Genomic DNA, 23,803 nt, shown 5'->3' with positions numbered 1-23,803 from the left:
GCTTGCACAGAAAATGAAAATTGCCCCCTACTATGAAGAAACCTGAAGCATCAGGTTACTGTGAAACCGACTGTTTATGAGAATTGTTATAATGTTATACATGTCTCACAATGCATATATCTTGGATGTCTCACATGTATACCCTGCATGCTTCACAACGTGTATTCCTTGGATGTTTTACATTCTATAATATTTCCATGTTGCCCAATAAGCCTACCTGCCTCCTCCATGAAGCTGAAGGGTGAAACTGTTTAAACTTGCACTGCAGTCTTTGTAACTCAGCACTGGTCGAGCGCTGTCCTGCGAAATGTTGACAATAAATGCAGCTGAAAGATCGTTAATGTTCAGGTCAAAGGTTCCTCCATCTTTTCTATTGAAGGGTAATGCACATGTTACAATTGCTGATACATCTGCCACAATCATGAATAAATTAGTCAACCCTCATCAGTGCAGTATTTTCTTCCAAACTGTTACTTGTGCCCAGAACAAATCATCAATATACAGTAGCTTATAGTTCTGGCACATGAATATATGATGTTCAAATACTTTCCTGATTGTAGCAGTCTGTCCTATGTACAGAATGAAATCATTCTTTTATCTCTCCAGTTAACTCTAATTACCTCCAGCACTTTTAGCTTTTGCCAGTTCACCCGGTCAAAAGCTTTTTCATAATCCACAAAGCAAGTGTACACTTCCTGCTGGTATTCTATGCTTCTTTCACTGTTATACCCTTCCTAGTCCCACAATGCTTCCTAAAACCGAACTGATCACAGCTGATGTAATGGCTGGTTTTGGCTATTTAGCATTAGCAAAGAATGCATTCTCCAAACATAAAGGGCAGAATTTTACGGCCCCGTTTCGGCGGGGACGGGGCTGTAAAATGTGGCGAGATGTTCTAAACCTCATTGACTTCAGCGGGAGCGTAAAATCCCGCTGCTGTAAAATTCCGCCCAAAGAATTGCTCAGCATATGAAAGAGTAGAGACCTTAAGAATATAATTATCAAGACTGATTTGGACCTTAAGAAAAGCAGATGTCCCAAGACTAGAAAGTTGTGGAATGTGGTTCTGGAAAAGGATAGGTTGAGCGGGTCAGTTGAAAAGAACACAACAGCAATGAAAAAGTTCTCAGGATGGTGGAGAAGGAAAGATTGTTTTCATCAAGAAAAGGCAACAAGGTTGGATTGGCTATATTCTAAGGCATGAGAACTTGCTGAAGGAAGATTAGAAGATGTAGGCAAAAAGGGAGAATGAGAATGATAATATTAGGCAAATTGAATTTGGAAATGGGAGGCTCCAACGAGAAATTTAAGAGACAGTGCAAAATGCTAGGTATGGAGAAATGAATAAGAGATCTGCCTTAGGCGGATTCTACTACTCCAATGTTGTTTACACTAAAATAATTAACTGACTTGTTAAATGTTATAATAATCTTGTGTCTCCCATATGATCTTAAATCTCCCTTGCAGCAGTTATTCCCATGCACCTCTGTACATAGGTTTAATGATAATAGATGCACAGTACCACTGTTGACAACTATTCAAGTCCTTGCTGGGAAGAGCGTCCTGCAGTCAGCATCGCAGTGAAGTGGTCCGGGAAGAGCGTCCTGCAATCAGCATCGTGGTGAAGCGGTCCGGGAAGAGCGTCCTGCAGTCAGCATTGCAGTGAAGCGGTCCGGGAAGAGTGTCCTGCAGTCAGCATCCTGGTGAAGCGGTCCGGGAAGAGTGTCCTGCCGTCAGCATCGCAATGAAGTGGTCCGGGAAGAGTGTCCTGCAGTCAGTATCCCGGTGAAGCGGTCCGGGAAGAGTGTCCTGCAGTCAGCATTGCAGTGAAGCGACCTGGGAAGAGTGTCCTGCAGTCACCATTGCGGTGAAGCGGCCCGGGAAGAGTGTCCTGCAGTCAGTATCGCGGTGAAGCGGTCCGGGAAGAGTGTCCTGCAGTCAGTATCGCGGTGAAGCCGTCCGGGAAGAGCGTCCTGCAGTCAGTTCTTGTTGAAAATAACAAGAGTGACATCACAAGACAGTGCAAGAGAGCGGTAAAGAGATTAGAACCAGCACGAGTGTGGGGAAGCTTCAAAAAGTGACGTCAGCACAAAGGTGAGAGCTGATTGGTAAGTAGTGGTTAAGCGTTTTTTTCTCCAGTTTAAAATAGATTAAGCTAAGGAAAGGTAAGAGTTCTAGTTTTTATTTAAAGTACATAAATAATTTAACTTCTTTTTACTGTATTTAACTTAAAACAAGGGTTTTTTCAACTAGAGGCATGGCAGACCACCAGCAACAAGTGTGAAGTCCTAGACGCTCCTTGCGCTCTGACCGACCACGTGTGCAGGAAGTGCCAGCAGCTGCAGCTACTTGAGCTCCGAGTTTCAGAGCTTGAGCGGTAGCTGGAGGCACTGAGGTGCATCTGTGAGGCTGAGAGTTTCGTGGATAGCACATTTTAGACGTGGTCACCCCTCAGCTTACGGAGGTGCAAACAGAGAGGGAATGGGTGGCCATCAGTCAGAAGAAAGGTGTCAGGTAGGTAGTCAGGAAATCCCCAGGATGTATCTCACTTGAGAACCATTTTTCTGTGTTGAAAAACGGTGAGAGTGACGGTTCCTCTAGGGAGTACAGCCACGCCCATGGCACTGTGAGTGGCTCAGCTGCACAGGGGGGGGAGGAAAAAGAGGGGAAGAGCAATAGTGGTAAGAGACTCAATAATAAGGGGAACAGACAGGTGTTTCTGCGGCCGTAGACTTGACTCCAGGATGGTATGTTGCCTCCCTGGTGCCAGGGTCAAGGATGTCACTGAATGGCTGCAGGGCATTCTAAAGGGGAAGGGGAAACAGACAGAGATCATGGTATATATTGGTACCAATGACATAGGTAGAAAGAGGGATGAGGTCCTGCAAGCAGAATTTAGGGAGCTAGGAAGCAGATTAAAAAACAGGACCTCAAAGGTAATAATCTCTGGATCACTTCTGGTGCCACGCGCTAGTGAGTATAGAAAGAGGTTAGGCCAGATGAATGCGTGGCTGGAGAGATGGTGCAGGAGGGAGGGCTTTAGATTTCTGGGTCATTGGGACCGTTTCTGGGGGTGGTGGAACTTGTACAAGGCGGACAGGTTGCACCTGAACAGGAATGGGACCAACATTCTTACGGGGAGGTTTGCTAGTGCTGTTGGGGAGGGTTTAAACTAATTTGGCAGGGGAATGGGATCCTGAGAGGAGGTTCAGCATGGGGAGATGCACAGCCAAAATTAGAAGAGAGAGCAAGTGAGTCTAGAAGGCATAGGCTAGTTATGGCACAAGGGAGTTTGGCAAGGTTGGATTGTATTTATTTTAATGCAAGGAGTCTGACTAATAAGGCAAGTGAGTTGAGGGCACAAATTAACACATGGAAGTATGATGTCATTGCTGTCACAGAGACATGGTTGAGAGAGGGGCAGGATTGGCAGCTCAATACTCCAGGATATAGGATCTTCAGGCGAAACAGGGAAGGAGGTAAAAAAGGAGGGGGTATTGCAACATTGATCAAGGAATCAATTACAGCAGTAAGGAGGGGTGGCGTCTTAGAAGGCTCATCAAATGAAGTCATATGGGTAGAACTTAAAAACAAAAAAGGTGCAATCACATTGCTGGGAGGCCCCCAAAGAGTCAGAGAGAAATAGAAGAGCAGATATATAGGCAAATTTCAGAGAAGTGTAAATAATAATAGGGTAGTAATAGTGGGGGATTTCAGCTTCCCAAGATTAATTGGGTTAGTCATAGTGTGATAGGTTTAGAGGAAGCAGAATTCTTAAAATGCATCCAGGAGAGCTTTTTAAGCCAGTATGTCGAAGGCCCTACAAGAGAGTCCTGGACTTAATTTTAGGGAATGAAGCTGGGCAAGTGGTAGAGGTACCAGTGGGGGAGCATTTTGCAGATGGTGATCATAAGTCCATTAGATTCAAGGTTGTTATAGAAAAGGACAAGGATGGGCCAGAAATCAGAGTTCTAAATTGGGGGAAGGCCAATTTTAATAAGATCAGATATGATTTGGCCAGAGTGGACTGGGAGCAGCTACTTTTAGATAAATCTGCGTCAGAGCAATGGGACTCATTCAAAAAGGAAATAGGGAGAGCACAGGGACAACATATTCCAGTAAAGATAAAGGGTGGGACCAACAAATCCAGGGAATCCCGGATGTCGAGGGATATACAGGATTGGATAAAGAGACAAAGGGAGGCTTATAGCAGATGCCAAGGGCTCAAAACAGCAGAAGCCCTAGAGGAGTATAGAATGCGTAGGGGGATCTTAAAAAGGAAATTAGGAGAGCAAAAAGGGGGCATGAAAAGACATTAGCAGGTAAAATAAAGAAAAATCCAAAGTTATTTTAAAAGTACATTAAGAGTAAGGTTGATAACAAGGGAAAGAGTTGGGCCCATTAAGGACCATAGAGGTAATTGGTGTGTGGAGCCGGAAGACGTAGGTAATGTTCTAAATGAATACTTTGTGTTGGTGTTAACAAGTGAGAGGGATGATGTGGGTATGGAAATCAGGCAGAAGGACTATGATATAATTAAAGAAATGAACATAGAAAGGGAGGAGGTTCTAAGTGGTCTGGCAGGCTTAAAAGTAGATAAATCTCCAGGCCCGGATGAAATGTATCCCAGGCTGTTGAGTGAGGCAAGGGAGGAGATAGCAGGGGTGCTGGCAATAATTTTCAAAACTTCTTTGGCCACAGGAGCGGTGCAGGAGGACTGGAGGACAACCAATGTGGTACCATTATTCAAGAAGGGAGGAAGGGATAATGCAGGGAACTATAGATCAGTCAGTCTAACCTCAGTGGTGGGGAAACTATTGGAAGCAATTCTGAGGGACAGAATTAATCTATACTTGGAGAGGCAGGGATTAATCAAGGACAGTCAGCATGGTTTTGTTAAGGGGAGGTCATGTCTGACCAATTTGATTGAATTTTTTGAAGAGGTGACCAGGTGTGTAGTGAGGGCAATGCATTTGACGTGGTCTACTTGGACTTCAGCAAGGCTTTTGATAAGGTCCCAAATGAGAGACTGATAACGAAGGTAAGAGCCCATGGGATCCAAGGCAATTTGGCAAATTGGATCCAGAATTGGCTGAGTGGCAGGAAGCAGAGGGTGATGGACAAGGGATGTTTTTGTGACTGGATGCCTGTGTCCAGTGGGCTCCACAGGGATCAGTGTTGGGTCCCTTGCTGTTGTGGTATATATAAATGATTTAGACTTGAATGTAGGAGGGTTGTTCAGTAAGTTCGCGGATGACACGAAAATTGGTGGGGTGGTAAATAGTGAGGAGGATAGCCTTAGATTACAGCAGGATATAGATGGGCTGGTCAGGTGGCAAATGGAATTTAATCCAGATAAATGTGAGGTGATGCACTTGGGCAGGACAAACAAGACACGGGAATACACAATGAATCGTAGGACCCTGGGAAGTACCGAGGATCAGAGGGACCTTGGTGTGTGCATGTCCATCGGTCCCTTAAGGTAGCAGGACAGGTAGATAAGGTGGGTAAGAAGGCATATGGGATATTTGCCTTTATTATCCGAGGCATAGGATATAAGAGCAGGGAGGTTATGCTGGAACTGTATAAAACGCTGGTTAGGCCACAGCGAGAGTATTGCATGCATTTCTGGAATCTGCATTATAGGATGTGATTGCACTAAAGAGAGTCAGATGAGATTTACCAGGATGTTGCCTGGGCTGGAGAGTTTTAGTTATGAGGAGAGATTGGATAGACGGGGGTTATTTTCCCTGGAGCTGAGGAGATTCAGGGGGAACATGATTGAGGTGTATAACATTATGAGGGGCATAGATAGGGTAGACAGGAAGGAACTTTTCCCCTTGGTGGAGGGATCAATAACCAGGGGGCATCGATTTAAGGTAAGGGGCAGGAAGTTTAGAGGGGATGTGAGGAAGAATTTTTTCACCCAGAGGGTGGTGGGAATCTGCATCTAGCTGCCTGAAAGGGTGGTAGAGGTAGAAACCCTCATAACATTTAAGAAGTACTTGGATGTGCACTTGCGATGCCATGGCATACAAGGCTATGGGCTTAGTGCTGGAAAATGGGATTAGAATAGTTAGGTACTTGTTTGACCAGATGGGCCAAAGGGCCTTGTTCTGTCCTGTAGACCTCTATGACTCCTTCTTACTTGTGAAATTAAGTCCAGGTTCTGTCATATAATGCTTACTATTATAGAACAAATTCTGTGGTAGATACAAGACAGGAAAATAAACTTGAAGAACTTAACCTTTTTTTAAAATTAGAGCACTGTCAAATGTAGATTTGACCAAAGTCATAAATTAATTATGCATGTCAACACATTGTGAAACTAAAACCCTGTATATAACTACAATAGAAGCTTTATAATGAAAAGAATTGCCCCCAAATTCCCATCTTGGAAGTCCCCATTCTTAGCTCCAATATTAAATGAAGTACCAGACTATGGCTGGCATTATGGGCTTTGCTGCATATAGGGATGGAAAATACAAAGGTCAATTTCCCTAAGCTGTTTCAGTGCACCCATTTACAGTCACAGCAGACAGCATAGGCAGAGATCTGGGTCTATAAATGTAACTACAGAGCATAAATCAGAAAGACCTCACTTGCATACTGAATCCTGCTTTGGTTCCCAGATTTGTGGAAAATTAAGGCACTAAAACAAGTTTGGAACAAGATGTCAAAGATGATATTGGATGATATTAGTGCTGCTACAGAAACTCAATGACAACCAGGATGTGATGAAGGAAATTCAAATAGCTTGGCGAAGGAAATTCAAATTTCCTATGGTCCTCACAATGGCAACCCTGACCTCTGAGGAGGTGTGTGCGAGGTTCACACTTGAGGGCTTCCCGACCCATGGAAAGGCTGCACAAAAACAGCAAGGGGGTTGGGATGCAAAGTAGAATTTGCATTCAAAAATCCTGAACTTTTTACTTACAGCGTCCCTTTCCTGCTTCGATCGGGAGACAAAAATCCTACCCAGTATGTTTCCAAACAATCCCAATGACAGAAAGAAAGAGTTTGCATTTATTCAGTGTTTTGCATGACCTTAGGATGCCGCAAAGCACTTTATAGTCAATGAAGTTCTTTTGAAGTGTAGTTACTGCTGTAGCACAGAAAATGCGGCAGGCAATTTGCGGACCGCAAGGTCCTGTTGCTCTTTTTTAAGTGATGTTGATTGAAGGATAAATATTGGCCAGGATATTGGAGAATAATCCCCTGTTCCTCTTCAAAATAGTGCCATGGAATCTTTTATGTCCACCTGAGATGACACATTGTGCCTCAGTTTAAAGTCTTATTTGAAAGATGGCATCTGTGAAGTGCAGCATTCCCTCAGTACTGCACTGGAGCATCGTTCTAGACATTGTGTTCTTGAACCCACAAACGTCTGACTCAGAGTCAAGAATGCTAACACTGGGCCACACTTGTAATCCTAATATCCTGCTTTTGGAGATAGAATTCTCAAATTTAATAATATTCTTTAAGGGTTATGCCAAACGCTTGCTCTCGGTGTTAATTTTAGCAAATATATTTACAGATTTGTTAAGATGTTATTTGTTAAAATAAATGCATGGAGATACACATCAGGAAAAGTTTTCACATTGAAGTTATGGAAGTTGGGGTGCATAGTAACCCCAAAATGCTAATTTGTTTTTTTACACTTCTCAGCCAGATAGGTGAGTATCTTATTGTATTTTGATAGTTCATATTCTTCCATTGTCTATAGTAAACATTTGAAGCTGGGCATTTGACATTTTAACAGAATATTGTACACTTAATCCTTCAACAATCTATAAGGAACATTAAATAAAAACATACATCAGTCCAAATGTTACATGCCAGTTTCCACCTATGTCAATGTAGGTTTTATCCATTGAAAATTTGACACCGGAATTGGGGACGAATCGTATGTCAGAGTTAGGCAATCCAAAACTCTTAATGTACATCCTGAAAATACAGACAAACGTTCATTTTGTACCTTCATGAGCAAGGATGGAAAAATATTATTTGCAGATTGCTCTGAGGAAGAGTCATACAGGCTGGAACTCTGTTTCTCTCTCCACAGCTGCTGCCAGACCTGCTGAGTTTTTCTAGTGTTTTGTTTTTATTTCTAAAAATATTACCACAAGTTCAATGTACACGTTGCACTACCAGAATCGTTTCAATGTGAAGGAAATACATGAATAAATTGGTAGAATTCATATCTATTTAGGGGATTATATTTTAGAATTGAGAAAATGGACACAGATTCATGGATAGCCATTTTTACCCAGAAGACCTCAAACATATACATGGGCAGCATGTATTGAACTAGAAACAGATGTGGCCTCATCCGTACCATCCGCTAGGTATCACTGGGCATTTTTTCTATTTTGGGAATAGAGAAAAGCTTAACTGCCTCATTCACTAGCAAAGGCAATTTAGGGAAGATTAATGATGGCACAGCCTGGTACTATTATCTATTAAGGAGACATCCCTAAAACTTAGCGAACCAGAATTGGACATGATCAGATACCCGATACAAAAATAAATATTATAGGAATGCAGCTCAATCCAAGCTGGAGAACAAAAAAACAATTTTTAAAAATCTCTATTTTTCTATTAAAAGTTTAAAATCACTTTATGAAGAAATGGAAACAATTGGAAGAAATCAGGAAGGATATTGGAACATATCACGTTGTACAACGTTGACCAGATATCGGCTCACAGCGTTGATATAATAAAGCCATTTTAACAAATAATTAATAGTGAATTTTAAGAGCTAATCAAGAAGGAGGAGTTTAATCAAGGAGGCTGCTAAAGATGATGTAACCTGGTTTTAGAAGGGTATAAACGTTCAAGTTTCCTTTCAGAAAATCAGGGATATTACAGAAGAGTATTGAGAACCCTCCAATATTTCTCCGATTGTCGAGGAGTTGGATATCTTAAAGCGGATAGCTTTTGTGTCCAACTGAACCACTCGGGGATTTAAGGTAACATATTATTTTGAATATTTGATAAATATCCATAACTAATTTTAACCATAGCATTGTATTTTAAAGTTTTATTCACTGGATTTTCTATTAGACTTTTAAAAATCTTTTTATAGTCATTAACATTACAATGCAAGTACCCGCTTTAAAATGTTTTGTATGTTAAATGTTTCTTTAATAAATTTGTAAATAAGTTAGTAAAGTATAACATCCCTTGTAGTCTTCTGTGTGCAGTTTAAGAAACCGCCTCTCTTGTAAGATACAATTTTTTGAAGAGAGACCCCTGGATGCTTATAATATCCAGGTAATTATAACCTAGCGTGTTAAATAATTTGTCGGCCATCTGGAAGAGGGTAATTCTATCTCTTGGTAGTCATCTTCCTTGGGAGAGCTGTAGTTCACTTTCTTAGACCCAAAATAAATGTCTGTGAGGGGGCTGCTTTGAACTCAAGTGAGGGTGATTGTAAGGAAGTGCTGCCGATCTAGGGTAGTCCCCACTAGGGCTAGAGTTATAATCCACTTCATCAATATCCTTGATTGTGACTTTTAATGCTTACTGAAACCGCAGCCACAAATGTAACATGGAGAATGTAGTGCATCTTAAAAACACTGCATTGATGATGATTTGTTCAGGAACTTTAATGAAAGACTCACAATTGATAAACACTATATCGTTGAGATGGTCTCTGGCACTAGTGAAAGAATATCCAGAACTCACCTTAGGTTGCATGATATTCTGTTTACCTGTTGGCACACAATGCTGCAAAACTTAAATGTAAAATACACCAATCTATTTGAATCAATAAATAAGTAACCTTTTAAAAAAAAAATTTGACTGTACAATGCTGTCAATACTAGAAAATAATGTCAATATACCCGGTTCATGCCAAGGTTCAGGAGCAAGGAGATGATGGTAAAAGTGTATTGCAAGTAATTCCTAAACTCAATGACATGCAATAACAGCATTTAGATGTTAAATCATGAAAAACAATTCTTTTTTTGGACAGACCAATGGGATAATTTTTGCATGAGCGGCAATCTGTTGGAATAGATTGCCAACCTATTAACCCATCCAATTTTCATTCTCCTGATTTCAGCTGGGAATTCAGTTGGACTAAATGCAACATCACTAGATAAATAAATTATTCAAAGTTCATTTATTCAGCATGGAAATGGACTTCAAATAATCTTTTCACTTAACAGTGGCAGGTGTTTCAAACTAATTGTTTCTCCCTGCCACAGCCTTAGTGAGACCACATCTGGAGTACTGTGTCAAGTTTTGGTCTTACTTAAGAAAGCGCATAAATGTATTAGAAGCAGTTCAGAGAAGGTTCACTTGACTGATTCCTGGGATGAAGGGGTTAGCTTATGAGAAGAGGTTGAACGGGTTGGGCCTATATCCATTGGAGTTTAGAAAAATGAGAGGCGATCTTATTGAAACATACAAGATCCTGAGGGGATAAAGACTCTTCTGAAGAAGAGTCATACGGACTCAAAACGTTAACAGATGCTGTTAGACCTGCTGAGTTTTTCCAGCATTTTTTGTTTTTATTTAAGATCCTGAGGGGACTTGACAGGGTGGATGTTGAGAAGATAGGCGGAATCGTCCGTTCCCATTGGCAGTGGGCGTCAAGGCGGCCGTGAACGGACAATATGGCAAGAAGGCCAAAAATGGTTTTATGCCATCATCAAACCAGTTTCCGGTTTCCCGCTCCGCCCTCAATGGCGGGCTGCGTTTCCCGCCGTAAGACATCGGGAACTTAATTTTAATGTATTTGCATCTCATTATTGTGCCCTCAGGCCAGAATCACACCCCACAACAAATTTACTGCCCACATCAGCGTGACTTCAGAATGACGTGTTTCATGGCTGCCTTTAAAAGGCGTGCACCTGGCAACCTGAGCTTCGAGGGGAACTTGGAGCTGAGTACACGCAATCTGGCACAGCGCTCGTGAGTGTCTCCTGTAGGATATCAAAGAGGAGGCACCATGCATTTGGGGGTGTGGCACAGGCAAGTCGCTTTCTCCCGGGTGGCTTTCAGTATGGTGCCGGGGCAAGGCATCACAGACTGATGGAAGTAGCCATGGCACAGTCACTGGTGGAGGCACTCAGAACCCCTTGCAATGTCTTTATTAAGGTTTAGACCAATATCTAACATGGTTTATGCTAACAGCGCAGCTTTGCAATGCGGCTTAGGAGAACGTCTACACCTAAGCTGAGAGCCAATCAGTCAAGCGGAGTTGGCTAGGGTTTTGGACAGCCATGAAGCGCACTACACACTGGCCATCCAGTACGTCAACCACAGGGGTTTCCACTCGCTGAATGTTCGGCTGGCCTGTGACCACCACAAAGGTCTGCGCATGATTCCCAGGGAGCATCCATGACTCCTACATCCTTAGCAGGTCTCAGATCCCTGACACCTTCCAGGGTGCACAGAGGCTGCAGGGTTTGCTCCTCGGGGACAAAGGCTGCCCACAGAGGATGTGACTGATGACACCCGTGCGGCAGCCTCAGACTGCAGCAGAGAGACGGTATAAGGAGGCTCATGCTGCAACGGGAGGAGGACCTGGCTGAGGAGGAGATGGTAGAGCTGCACATCTCCTCCACTGAGGATGATGTCACAGGGGATGATGGTAATGAAGTCTCAAAGACGAGGATGCTAGCAATGAGCCCATCACACTGGCCAGATGAGGCAAGCGCGCTCGTGAGGCCCGAATAGTCACAAGATTTGTGGAGGATGATGATGAGATACACTGAGGACAGTCATGACATCCTCGCCTTGCATCTGTGAACGTTTGACTCCTGAGTGGCTGAAGGCAGTGCACATACCTCAGTGCTCGGGCTCATGTCATGGAGACTGGGCAGAAGCTCTAATAGGCTCCAAGATTCCAGGAGGATGATGACAACATGCAGTGAGGACACTATATTGATCCTCACATTGCCTCTGTGAACGTCTGACTCCTGTGTGCCTGAGTGCAGCTCACTTGCGCTCTGCGATCAGGGTCATATCATGGAGACGCAGCCGTGAAACTTTAAGTGCACCTGATCTTTGTCAGCCTTCAGCAACTGTCCGCTTCAGGACCACACTGTCACGGGACACAGATGTTGAAGAGATGGGGACCAGCCCCACCTCAGAGGTGTCGAAAGCACACAGAGAGAATGACGAACTCTGTGATGCCTGCCCACGACATTCTGGCAGCAATGACAAGCACCATTGAGGTACAGGCATCACTGATGTGTTCAGGAAGTGTGAGGCTGGACCATTACTTTGCTCTGAAGGTTACACACTGCACAGGGAAGAGGCCCTGGACTAAGACACTTGTCTTATCTTGTGCAGAAAGGTTTCACATCTGAATGACATGAACACTGCTCATCATAACAAGAAGCCATAGACAAGGAGACATTCTTGGGAGTTTGTTTACAATAGTGAACAGTATGTACAAGTGATTACCACCCGTGCCCAGGCTGTGCAACTACATCTTCTTAACCCTGCTGCTATGTCTTTGTGCCCCTCAGACATCCACAGTGGAGGTGGAGGCAGCCTGCTGACTGCTACGCCCTGTCTGCGATGACTTTGGTGTGTGTCCTCTGGAGGGCCAAGACCTGGAGAGCCCCGGCCTGCTTTGAGTGACCTGGTGTGGGCCAGGTGCACTCTCCTCAGCCCGTGGAGCTGGAGATGATGGGGTCACAGGAAGAGGGGATTTGGATGGGCCGAAAATTCCCGGAGTCACCTGGGTGGATGGCCTCAGGGTGTCGAGCTGCTGGTTCTCCTCCCTATGGGTGCCCAAGGGCCCTTGTCTGAGTCCTTGAGGAGAAGGGGAACCTGGAGTTAGATCGAGCTGCCCCGCTCCCTCTGATGTTGATACTGTTGGAGGCCAACTATGGCATTAGTGATGGAGTGCAGCTCGCACAGCAGCACAGGACCGATGTCCTGAACCAAGGTCTCCATGGCGGCCACCAGCCTGCCAGTGTTGACCTCCTCCCCAGAGAGCAGTGGAAACAGGGTCATTGAATATATTCAGGGCTGTGTGAGATAGAATTTTGATTGACAGGGGAGTCGAGGCTTATGGGGGGGCAAAAAGGAAAGTGAAGTTGAGGCCACACTCAGATCAGTCATAATCTTATCAAATGGCGGAGCAGGCTCGAAGGGCCACATGACCTACCCCTGCTGCTAATTCTTGCGTACTTGTGATTTTCTCATGCTGGTTGTGTATGGTTTGTCTACGGTTTACATCTAATATAGTATTACCCAAAGAGAGGAGGTGGATGTTTGATGACAGGTTCCTGGTTTGGAAAGGATGGCTCTTGGGGTAGCAGGGGCCGTGCACTTCCTTGTATAAGTTCACAAGATGATCCTGAAACTGACTGCATCATATCTGTAGGAGTGAACTCATTTACTTATATAAATCATTTGAGTGGGTTGGCTGGGTGATGTAGATGTTGTATCAGCCTTGAGATGCAGGTACCTGATCTGTTTTTTTTACACCCTCAGCAAGTTCTGTGATCTGCATTGGAGCAGACTGCAGTGCTGTAATGAAAGTTTTTGAAATCCACACTAGGATACTGCCCAGAAAATCAGTTAGAATATTTCCAAAAGAACTCACAGCTGCGCTTAGAATCACACTAAGACGGGTTCGCCATCGAGGTGCTACAGCCCAACAATGGACTCCTGCCCTCAAAAGCTGTCAAACATCATTGAACAGATGTGGTTAGTGGAGTCCCCTACAACAAATGTCACATACCAAATTCATCCTTTAATCTCAAATTGCTCAGTGCTCAGAAAACAACATTCTGAGAAAAAAGATTTTCTGCAAAATAATTGGGAGGATAATAAAAGTAGAAAATAAACAATTAGAAAGCAGAAGATAAAAGAGTACAAACATTTTTTTAATGAAAGGGAGATTGGTGCCACATTCAAGACATATACAGGCATAATGATTAAGACAAAGAATAGATATGGACAGACAGAATTTTTGATTACAAAGTTGTTTTCATTTCCTTAGCTTTTATTGCACTTTCTGATTTGTGGTAATGGAACTGTGGTAATAAAATTAAATCAGTTAGTATTTCATCCCTTCCTAAAGCATAGGTATATTTGGATATGCACTTGAAGTGAAAATACGTGCAGGACCCAGGCTATGGACCAAGAGGTGGAAAATGGGATTAGGCTGTGCATCTAGCACAGAGACAATGGGCTGTAAATTTTCTATTTCTATAGCCACCTTGCGACCTTACAGAGGGATTCAAGCTCAACAGGCTGTAATATAATGAGAGTCGTTGATACAATAAAAACGTGTTTACCTCTTATCATACATACCCTGTGATCTGATAGTCTATCCACCCAAGTAGGTCTATTGTCCCACTTACATCCGGCAGGTGAAACTCCTTAATCTTCTTCTCAGCATCAGTGATGGCAATTTGCCTGGCTAATCATTTTAAAACAGTGTTACCACCTGTAAACAGTGTTGAGCCCCTACAAAACATCTTAAATTAAACTTCTTGCTTTCTGCCAGCGGAAGCTAATATCAGAAAGCTGTGTTGTAAAATGTGAATGGGCACAGTAAAGACTGCCGGCCAGAAGACAGCATCACTGGCATTTCTAGAGAACATAAACTTGACCATAGATTATAAATCTGCACATATTGAAAATACTAGAAGCTTTCTCTGAAAATATTCAAGGGGTAACACCAGGCGACATTTCCAAATCTTCCAAACTTCATTCCCACCATTTATCAACTATATGAATCATTTTAATCTGTTATTTTCTCCATAATTATCATATGCAGTTTACCCACATTAACCTGCAGAGTTAATGCAAATTTTTTACTGAAAACAAACAATACTTTAGGTAAAGGGGTACTTTCAAGTTTTCATGACAAGTTTTCGTTTCATTAGAAAATCTTAACAAGCACGTCAACAGTTTCTTTCTTATGAAGTTAAGGCAAAACTAGTTTTTGGACAGTATGATATTTCATTATGTGCTATTACAAAAGCATCATTTTCAAATGGGCCCAGATTTTGTGATTAAAAATAGCAGTGAGGTTATCAGTGCTCACCATTATTAAAGTTTAAATGAGGCAGCAACATGCAGCAACCGTAAATTCACGGTTAAACGTAGAAATCAGGAAGTTGGTGCATGAAATGCTCTGTTTCTCCAGAAGCTGCACTATACTAGCATCTCGACAAGTGACATAGCATTGAAATACATACAATTGTGTGAAGTTGCTGTATTTACCTGATATATGCACACGAAACTCACCAGAAAAAAGTTAGTGCTGCACCATTCCAATGTAAAGTAATTTTCAAAGGCTTGATCGGTCTAAACTACTGCCAAACAGCCTCTCTGGCATTGAAATTTAAAATTTTCACCTGTGGAGTTCCATTTTTTGAGCTTTTAATTTTTGTTGGAGATTTAAATATGTAACTAAAGTTTTAAAAGTGGGTGGCAGGGTGGTGCAGTGATTAGTGCTGCTGCCTCACAGCTCCAGGGACCCGGGTTTAATTCTGACCTTGGGCGTGAGTGTGGAATTTGCATGTTCTCCCCATGTGCATGTGGGTTTCCTTCAGGTGCTCCAGTTTCCCCCCACCATCTAAAACCATCGGGTTAGGTGGATTGGCTGCAGTTAAAATTTCCCTTTAGAGCATGTGCCCTGTGATGGACTGGCATCCTGTCCTGGGTGTACCCCACCTAGCACCCATTCCCTGTTGGGTTAGGCTCCAGCTCTCCGCAATCCTGATTTGGATGAAGCAGTTCTGGAAAAGTGAGTGAGTTTTAAAAGTTATTTTTTCTTTTTTCATTTCTCCCTCCTGAAAACATCTTTCATTCCCTCCCTTTTATTCACTTTCTGTACTTCTATTTCCTGATATGTTCCGGTCAGACTCTGCATGCCCCAGTAACCGTTCTATAATCGGATTGGCTAACGATATACATAGATATTTGGTCTGTTCACATAGGTTATAGATCCACTGTAATGACTACGGTGCTGAAATGACTTTCTAATCGCAGAAAGTTCCAATGCAAATGCTCACAGAAAGTCCATGGGCAAATGTAAATGTAATAAATGGCTGGTGCAGTTCAGTTGCTGCTGACTGCAAAATCTCAGCTAATACCTTCGTTTATCTAACTGCCAAAAATAAAAGTGATATCGAACATCAGACTTTGTGCATCATCCTTGATGTCATGTGTGTTTATGTGGTGAAACTACTTCAGGTGAAGTCTGTATACGGACAGTGCTGAAGACTATCGACCAGCTTGATATTATATAGCTGTTCCTTTCATTGAGTTGTTACAGTGCATCTTGTTGTAGATGGCATTCACTGCTGTCACTGTGTGGCGGTGGTGGAGGGAATCAATGTTTAAGATGGGGTGCCTATCATGTGGGTGTCTTTGTCCTGCATGGTGTTGGGCTTCTTAAGTGTTACTGGAATTGCACTCATCCAAGCAAGTGGAGAGTATTCCATCACACTGCTTTGTAGATATTGAAAAGGCCTTGGGGACTCAGGAGGTGAGCCATTTGCCACTGAATACCCAGCCTCTGACCTGCTCTTGTATCCACAATATTTATGTGGCTGGTCCAGTTACATTTGTGATCAATGGTGGCCCCCCGCCCAAGGATACTGATGTTGAGGGATTCGACGATGACAATGTCATTGAATGCCAAGGGGAGGTGGTTAGAATCTTTCCTGTTGGACAATTTCCTGATTATTTGCACCTATTTCTTCAATTCATTATATATGTCTCTAGCACAGATTTGTTAAGGACAAATCATGTTTAACTAACTTACAGGAAGGTATATAGGGGTTCCTCAGGGGATCATCAGCCAAGATCTCATTGAATGCGGAGCAGGCTCAACAGGCCAAATGGCCGACTCCTGCTCCTTTGTTCTTATGTCAGTGTTACAATCACTGCTTTTCTAGATCTATATTAATTATTGAGACTTGGGTGTGCAGGTCGCAATTTCAAAATTTGCAGTTGACACTAAACTTGGAAGTATTGTGAACAGTGAGGATAGCGATAGACTTCAAGGGGATATAGACAGACTGGTGGAATGGGCAGACACATGGCAGATGAAATTCAATGCATAGAAATGTCAGGTGATACATTTTGGCAGGAAGAATGATGAGAGGCAATATAAAATAAAAAGGTACAATTTTAAATCCTGAAGTAGAATAAGCTGACAGTGTATGTGCACAAAAACATTAAAGGTGGAAAGGCAGATTGTGAAAGTGGTTAATAAGGCATACAGATCTTGGGTTTTATAAGTAGAGGCATAGAGTACAAAAGCAAGAAGTTATGATGAGCTGTATGAAACACTGGTTTGCCCTCAACTGGAGTATTGTGCCCAATTCTGGGAACCACACTTCAGGAAGGATGTGAAGGCATTAGCAAGAATGCAGAAAAGATTTATAGGAATGGCTCCAGCAATGAGGAACTTTAGCTAAAAACAAAACACTGCGGATGCTGGAAATCTAGAACAAAAACAAAAATACCTGGAAAAACTCAGCAGGTCTAACAGCATCTGCGGAGAGGGATACAGTTAACATTTCGAGTCCAAATGACTCTTTATCAGAGTCATTCGGACTCGAAACGTTAACTGTATCCCTCTCTGCAGATGCTATTAGACTTGCTGAGTTTTTCCAGGTATTTTTGTTTTTGTTCAGGAACTTTAGCTATGTGGATAGATTGGAGAAGCTGGGGCTGTTCTTCTTAGGGAAGAAGAGATTACAAGGAAATTTGATAGCAGTGTTCAAAATCATGAGGGTTCTGGATAGAGTAGATAGGGAAAAACCTGCTGGAAGGGTCAAGAACCTGAGGACACATTCAAAGTGATTAACAACAATGCAATGGTGACATGAAGAAAAACCTTTTTATGCAGTATGGTTAGGATCTGGAATGCACTGGTTGAGAGTTTGGTAGAGGCAGATTCAGTCATGGCTTTCAATGGAGAATTGGATAATTATCTGGAGAGAAAAAAATTGCAGGGCTACAGGGTAAAGATGGAGTTGGACTAGGTGAGCTGCTCTTGCAGTGCTGGCATGGACACAAGAGGCTGAAGGGCTTCCTTCTGTGCTGTAATCATTCTACGATTCTATTCTATGAGCATGCATTAGCATCCCACAGCACCCATAACTTACCAAACTCATGTTGCAAAAGTGCCTGTTCAATTTCCTGAGCTGGATTTTCTTAAAATCTACAGCACAAGTGCTTAAATAGACTGTCCTCTCTTTTGGCAGGGGTTTGAAAATGACACTACAAACCTACTGCTAATACCTAGCTCAGTTCGGTGCCTTCAGTTTATCCTTCTTTTGTGACCTGTTCATTTTCTTGTTCATTAGATCTGGCTGAAACACTGGATCTATTTTACGATATATTTTTAATGTAAGTTTGAAATAGGGAAGTCATAAACTTCTGTCATTTTATATTTTCAGAATTCTGCTATGGCTCAAAGTGAAAGACACAGGATACATTGAGAGACAGTAATCATAGTATACGCACCATATTCTAAACCTTTCTGTGTAATTTCGCTTTGTATTCCTGGATTGGGGCCAGTCTCTCCAAGCGCAGTTCCAATCAGAAGAAGAGCAACACAGATTGACAGGTACATTTTTGCTACGAGCACTCAATTCAGACCAACAGGATACAGCTGCAAAATATTACGTTAAAAAACCAAGTTTCCTATTCTTATGTTATATGCTATTTAAGTTTTTCGCAGTTCACACATATATCAGTAATGTTAACAAAATATTCAGGATTACGTTGTCAAAAGAAATTCTGCTTGGTAACGTCCAAAACTGGTGGTCTCAACAATCACCTGCAGTATTAGATTGTCATTAGGCATAATTTCTTGTGTAATTAGATAATTATAGTTTACACCATTTGCTGTTGTTGGTTTCCGGTAATTTACCGAGATAATTTGATTTTTCAAAATAAAGTAACAGTTAAAAAAAAATCAAATGTCAACTTCAGAGCAAACATTCTTTCTAAAGCTAGATTCTGCAACACACAGCACACTTTTTGAAGGGATTAAACTTGTCAGGATCTATATTGTGTACAATAACAGTGCACAAACAGTTCTGATGCTTACTCTTATAACTGCAAATTATTTAGAATTATAGTTTATCAAACTAAGGGCTGCATTATTCTTTAATCACGATAAGCTTACCTTCTCTGCATGGTTCAATATGAGCAAAATGTACTTCTCCAAAGTATTTTTACTTTGGTTCTACAGAAACAGGAAGAACTGTCCAGTCAATGACCGAATGATACTAACATGTTAGCCACATTATGTTTGACTTATTGTCTCCAAAATAAGAGCTTTGGTGAGAGCAACAAACAAATGCAAATTAATTAAGAATTGACATACTTGTGAAGGAGCAGTGACTATGAAAGAAACAACAATGCAATGTATTCAATCATAATTAAGCTGAATATAAACATGCCACAATCACGCACCCCTTTTCTAAGGACTGACAATATTTGGGAAGTGGCAAAACACAGTGCATGTACTAGCCATTTCAATGTTTAGAGTTATCTTTCCTTCCATTCTTGGGGATAAGTATATAAACTGAACCCCCTTTTCGACAAGTTTCTGAGAACAGACATACATTCCACTTATCAAATTCGCTAGACAGATGTCATAGAATCATAGAAATTTATTGCCTGAGGCAACCATTCAGCTCATCTTGTCTGTGCCAGCAGAGAAACCAACTGTCTTTCCAACTCTTAGTCCATAGCCTTATAGGCTATGGCTTCGAGTGTATATCCAAGTACTTTTTAAATGCAGTGAGGGTTTCTGTCTCTATCACCCTTTCAGGAAGTGAACTTGAGAGCCCTAACACCTTCTCAGTCTTTTTTCATTCTTTCACAGAAGTGGGCGTCACTGGCTAGGTCAGCATTTTTATTGCCCATCTCTAATTGCCCTTGCGAAGGTGGTGGGGAGCTGCCTTCTTGAACTGCTGCAGTCCATGTGGTGTAGGGACACCGACAGGCCGTTAGGAAGGGAGTTCCAGGATTTTGACCCAGCCACAGTGAAGGAACAACAATATAGTTCCAAGTCAGGATAGTGAGTCGCTTGGGCGGAAACTTGCAGGTGGTGGTGTTCCCATGCATCTGCTGCCATTGTCCTTCTAGTGGGTTTGGAAGGTGCTGTCAAAGGAGCCTTGATGAGTTGCTGCAACGCATCTTGTAGATGGTATCCACTGCCACCACTGTGTCGGTGGTATAGGGAATGGATGTTGGAGGTAGTGGATGAGGTGCCAATCAAGCGGCTACTTTGTCCTGGATGGTGTCAAGCTTCTTGACTGTTGTCGGAGCTGCACTCATCCAGGCAAGTGGGGAGTATTCCATTGCACTCCTGACTTGTGCCTTGTAGATAGTGAGTGAAAGGCTTCTTCCCCTCTCCCCTCTAATTCTCTACCAATTGCTTTAAATCTATGCTGCCTGGCTATTAACCTCACTGCTAAGGAAAATAGATACTTCCCATTCATTCTATCTAGGCCCCTCATAACTTTATACCTATCAATTACATCTCCGCTCAACCTCCTCTGTTCCAATGGAGCAAACCCTAGCCCATTCAATATTTTCTTACAACTAAAATTCTCCATTCCTGGCAACGTTTGTTGTGACCGGATCCTTCCTGTAATGCCACCTTCAGGAATCTCTGGACGTACACATCAAGGTCCTTCTGTACCACTACATCTCTCAGTATCCTACCATTTATTCTGTTGGCCCTTGCCATGTTTGTCTTCCTCAAATGCATTACCTCACACTTCTCTGGATTGAATTCCATTTCTCACTTTTCTGCCACCTGACCTGTCCATTGCTACCTTCTTGCAGTGTACAGCCTTCTTCCTCACCATGAACTACATATGTTTATATCACCTGCAAATTTCTTAGTCCAACCCCTACATTTAAATCTAAATCATTGATATATATTTATATCACATAAAGCAAAGGACTGAGGCTTGTGGAGCCCTACTGGAAACAGTCTTCCCGTTTCTCCTGCAGGCAGCAGTGAGTTCAGCTGATCACTGCCTAAAGTCTCCACACAATGATCAGCTGAACACATATGTTGCTGGCACCCCTTTGGCACGTTATGAGGGCTCCCAGATGTCTCCTCCATACATCTACTCTCATGGGACATGGAGGGGCTGCCAATTGACAGACAATGCCTGTCATCCAGATACGTCAATACATCATCAGGCAGCTGGTGCTGGTGATTCCAAATGCCAGGGCCCATCTGGGCAATCCCTCCCCATGTGGCCATCCATCCTGTGTTGCTTATTGAAAGCATCAATAATCTGAGCTGTAAGTTAGACTTACCCTCGCAGAGTGGAGGAAGTCATTAGCCCATTTGTGACACTACATCCATGAGTGTTGCCAGGCCCCATGGCTGCTGACCTCTACTACAATCTCCATCCAGGCTTTCTTGCTCAGGCAGGAGGGTCTCTTCTTGCCATTCCAAGGGAAGAGTACCTCCCGCCTTTCCTGTGCAACCTGGAGAACTTAAGAGGGTGGATCGCTAAACCTTGGGGTCACCTGTGTCTTCCCTCAGACAGGTTGCTGTTTGATGCCTCCTGCTCCACTCCTTGGATTGTCCTTTAAGTCGGGGGCGGGTGGTGGAGAGGGGTGTGGGGCAGGCAGTTGAAGGATCTTGCACTGGAAACAGAAGGGTGAGTGTCTTGCACTGGAAACAAGGGATTAAGGGTCTTGCACTGGAGGCAGGGGGACTTTACAGCGGTTGTTTTGGCGATCTGGAAGAATCAGGGAGTACTGCATTCAAGTCTGACTGCTTTTTAAACATGGTGCCAGCACCTTCCTGTCAGCTGACACCAAGACTGGTTTCTTGCTGCTCACCCCATAACATGATTGGATTGGCCCCACACCACCATCATGTTAATTTGGCCAGTTGCCACGTGATTGTGTTTGGCTGCTACATCACTCCCGACCGACGCCATCTGCTTCCCATCATGAGAGATTTTTAAGAGCATGGGATGAGGGTGTGGGCAGCAATCCTGCATGCAGCAGTTCCACCCGTGACTACTCCATTTCAGAACCACAACCTCGTCCCCCCCTACCCACGCCCACCCTATTTTCATGAAGTTGAGCTGATTTTGGTGGACATGGTTCATGGAACCTCAAAGGGGTCATGCACCATGAAGGAAGCCTAGACTGGAGTCAGGATCCTTTTAACAGGTAAGTTCAAAAGGTGTTGACAACTTCACATGTCATAATGTAATAGTGTTTGATAAGTTAAATACGTTTTCAACATATTGATTAATGATGGGGCTTTGTTCAGAAAAGATTTGAGCATTAAATTGTGTGTGTTCGGATATATTTTCCGGTGGGTAAATTCTGCATTTAGCAGAGTGAGGTACAGATTTTAATATGTCAATTTCCCCCTGTGATTTAATAATTTAAGATTGACAGCCTATCCATCTGTTGAGCCTTTGAAGCATTGGATCAGATGGTCATTTGTTTCACTACTTAAAGGGCTTAATACTTTCAGTTCTGGAGGCTTTGTTGACACAGTTATGTAATGGAATCCCATTATGAATGCTTGGCTGAGCTCCAAATCTCACTAATGGATTCAGCTCAGGGGTTGTTGATACAACTGTCAAGGGGACTATGAACTTTGGTTTTGATTGACAGGCATAAGAGCAGTTAATAAGATTATGTTTTTGAAGAGGTTTTTGAATGGCTGTTTATTTTGTCAGTTACATGGCCACTTCAGAGGAGCAAGTTCTTTTTCAAGTGGAGTTTAAATGTTAGTGTTTGATTGACAGTTTTATGAGCCAGGATTTTTTTTTGCGGTTTTTGAATGGTTGTTTATTTTGACAGCTTCATGAGCATCTCAAAGACTTCCCAATGTTAAAATAAGGTTCATAAGTTCCGTTAATAATGGATAAGTGGGCCTGGGGGTATAAAGCAGGCATGGGGGTGGGTGGAGGGTGAGGGCTAACAATCATGTACAGACCTGGCAGATGGGCCTTCTAACCTGCCCACCTCGGCATCTGCCTGTCTCCATTCCCACCTCACGCCTGATCTGTAGGTAGTGACCCTGACTCCAGCCCATCCCTATCACCCCACCATGAAAGTATCATGGATGGGCACTGCCAGACTGGAGATGGGATTGCGACATCACGAAATAGCTGACTTGCAATTCCCACCTCGAAGATGAAAATCTGGGTCAAAGCATTCATTAAGAACTATTTCCACATTTTCTGCCTCCACACAGAGCTTAACTTTTTGGTCTCTAATAGACACTACCTGTTCTTTAGTTATCCTCTTGCTCTTTGTGTATTTATAAAACACCTTCAGGTTGTCCTTGATTTGACTTGCTAACATTTTTTTCATTTCCTCTCTTTTGCTTTCCTAGTTTTTTTTTAAGTTTCATCTTCACACTTCCTAAACGACACCAGACTTTTTGCAGTGTTAAGCCCTTGGTATTTAACCATAAGCTTTCCTTTTTTGCCCTACCTTACCGTGCTTGCTTCTTGACATCCAGGGGGCTCTAGATTTAGGAGTTTCACCCTTTTTCTTTATGGGAACATATTTGTTCTGAACCAATTATATCTCCTCCTTGAATGCCTTCCACTGTTCTGATACTATCAAATGTAGTGATAAGGCACAGCTATAGAATATTGAATAATAGAATAATTTATAGAATATAACTATAGAATAGTCTACAGTCATCAGCAATGTAAACTTCATTTGAAGTAGTTTCGCCACACAAACATACACAATATCAAAAGTGATAGCCAAAGCTCAGTGTCAGTGTTTCAACTCTCAATTAATTATTTGCCAATAAAATAGAAGCAACATCAGGCTT

General features: G+C 42.6%; 1 protein-coding gene across 1 annotated transcript in view; it reads right to left on the bottom strand.

The window, feature by feature from the left end:
* Positions 1 to 19,180, bottom strand: part of LOC144689194 (bactericidal permeability-increasing protein-like) — a 59,347-nt gene extending 40,167 nt beyond the window's left edge. Inside the window, exons 1-5 of the mRNA XM_078556310.1 lie at positions 19,136 to 19,180; positions 18,469 to 18,616; positions 14,290 to 14,398; positions 7,819 to 7,947; positions 218 to 370 (exon numbers count right to left, since the gene is read on the bottom strand). Coding sequence (XP_078412436.1) covers positions 218 to 370; positions 7,819 to 7,947; positions 14,290 to 14,398; positions 18,469 to 18,577 — 500 coding nt within the window. The 5' untranslated portion in view covers positions 18,578 to 18,616; positions 19,136 to 19,180. The remainder of the gene's footprint in view (positions 1 to 217; positions 371 to 7,818; positions 7,948 to 14,289; positions 14,399 to 18,468; positions 18,617 to 19,135) is intronic.
* Positions 19,181 to 23,803: the final 4,623 nt, after the last annotated feature.

Source organism: Cetorhinus maximus, chromosome 13 (genome assembly GCF_964194155.1).
Source record: "Cetorhinus maximus chromosome 13, sCetMax3.hap1.1, whole genome shotgun sequence".
NCBI classification, from domain to species: Eukaryota; Metazoa; Chordata; class Chondrichthyes; order Lamniformes; family Cetorhinidae; genus Cetorhinus; species Cetorhinus maximus.
The sequence above is the reverse complement of the archived record's forward strand: the minus strand, read 5'-3'. Positions and strand labels throughout refer to the sequence as shown.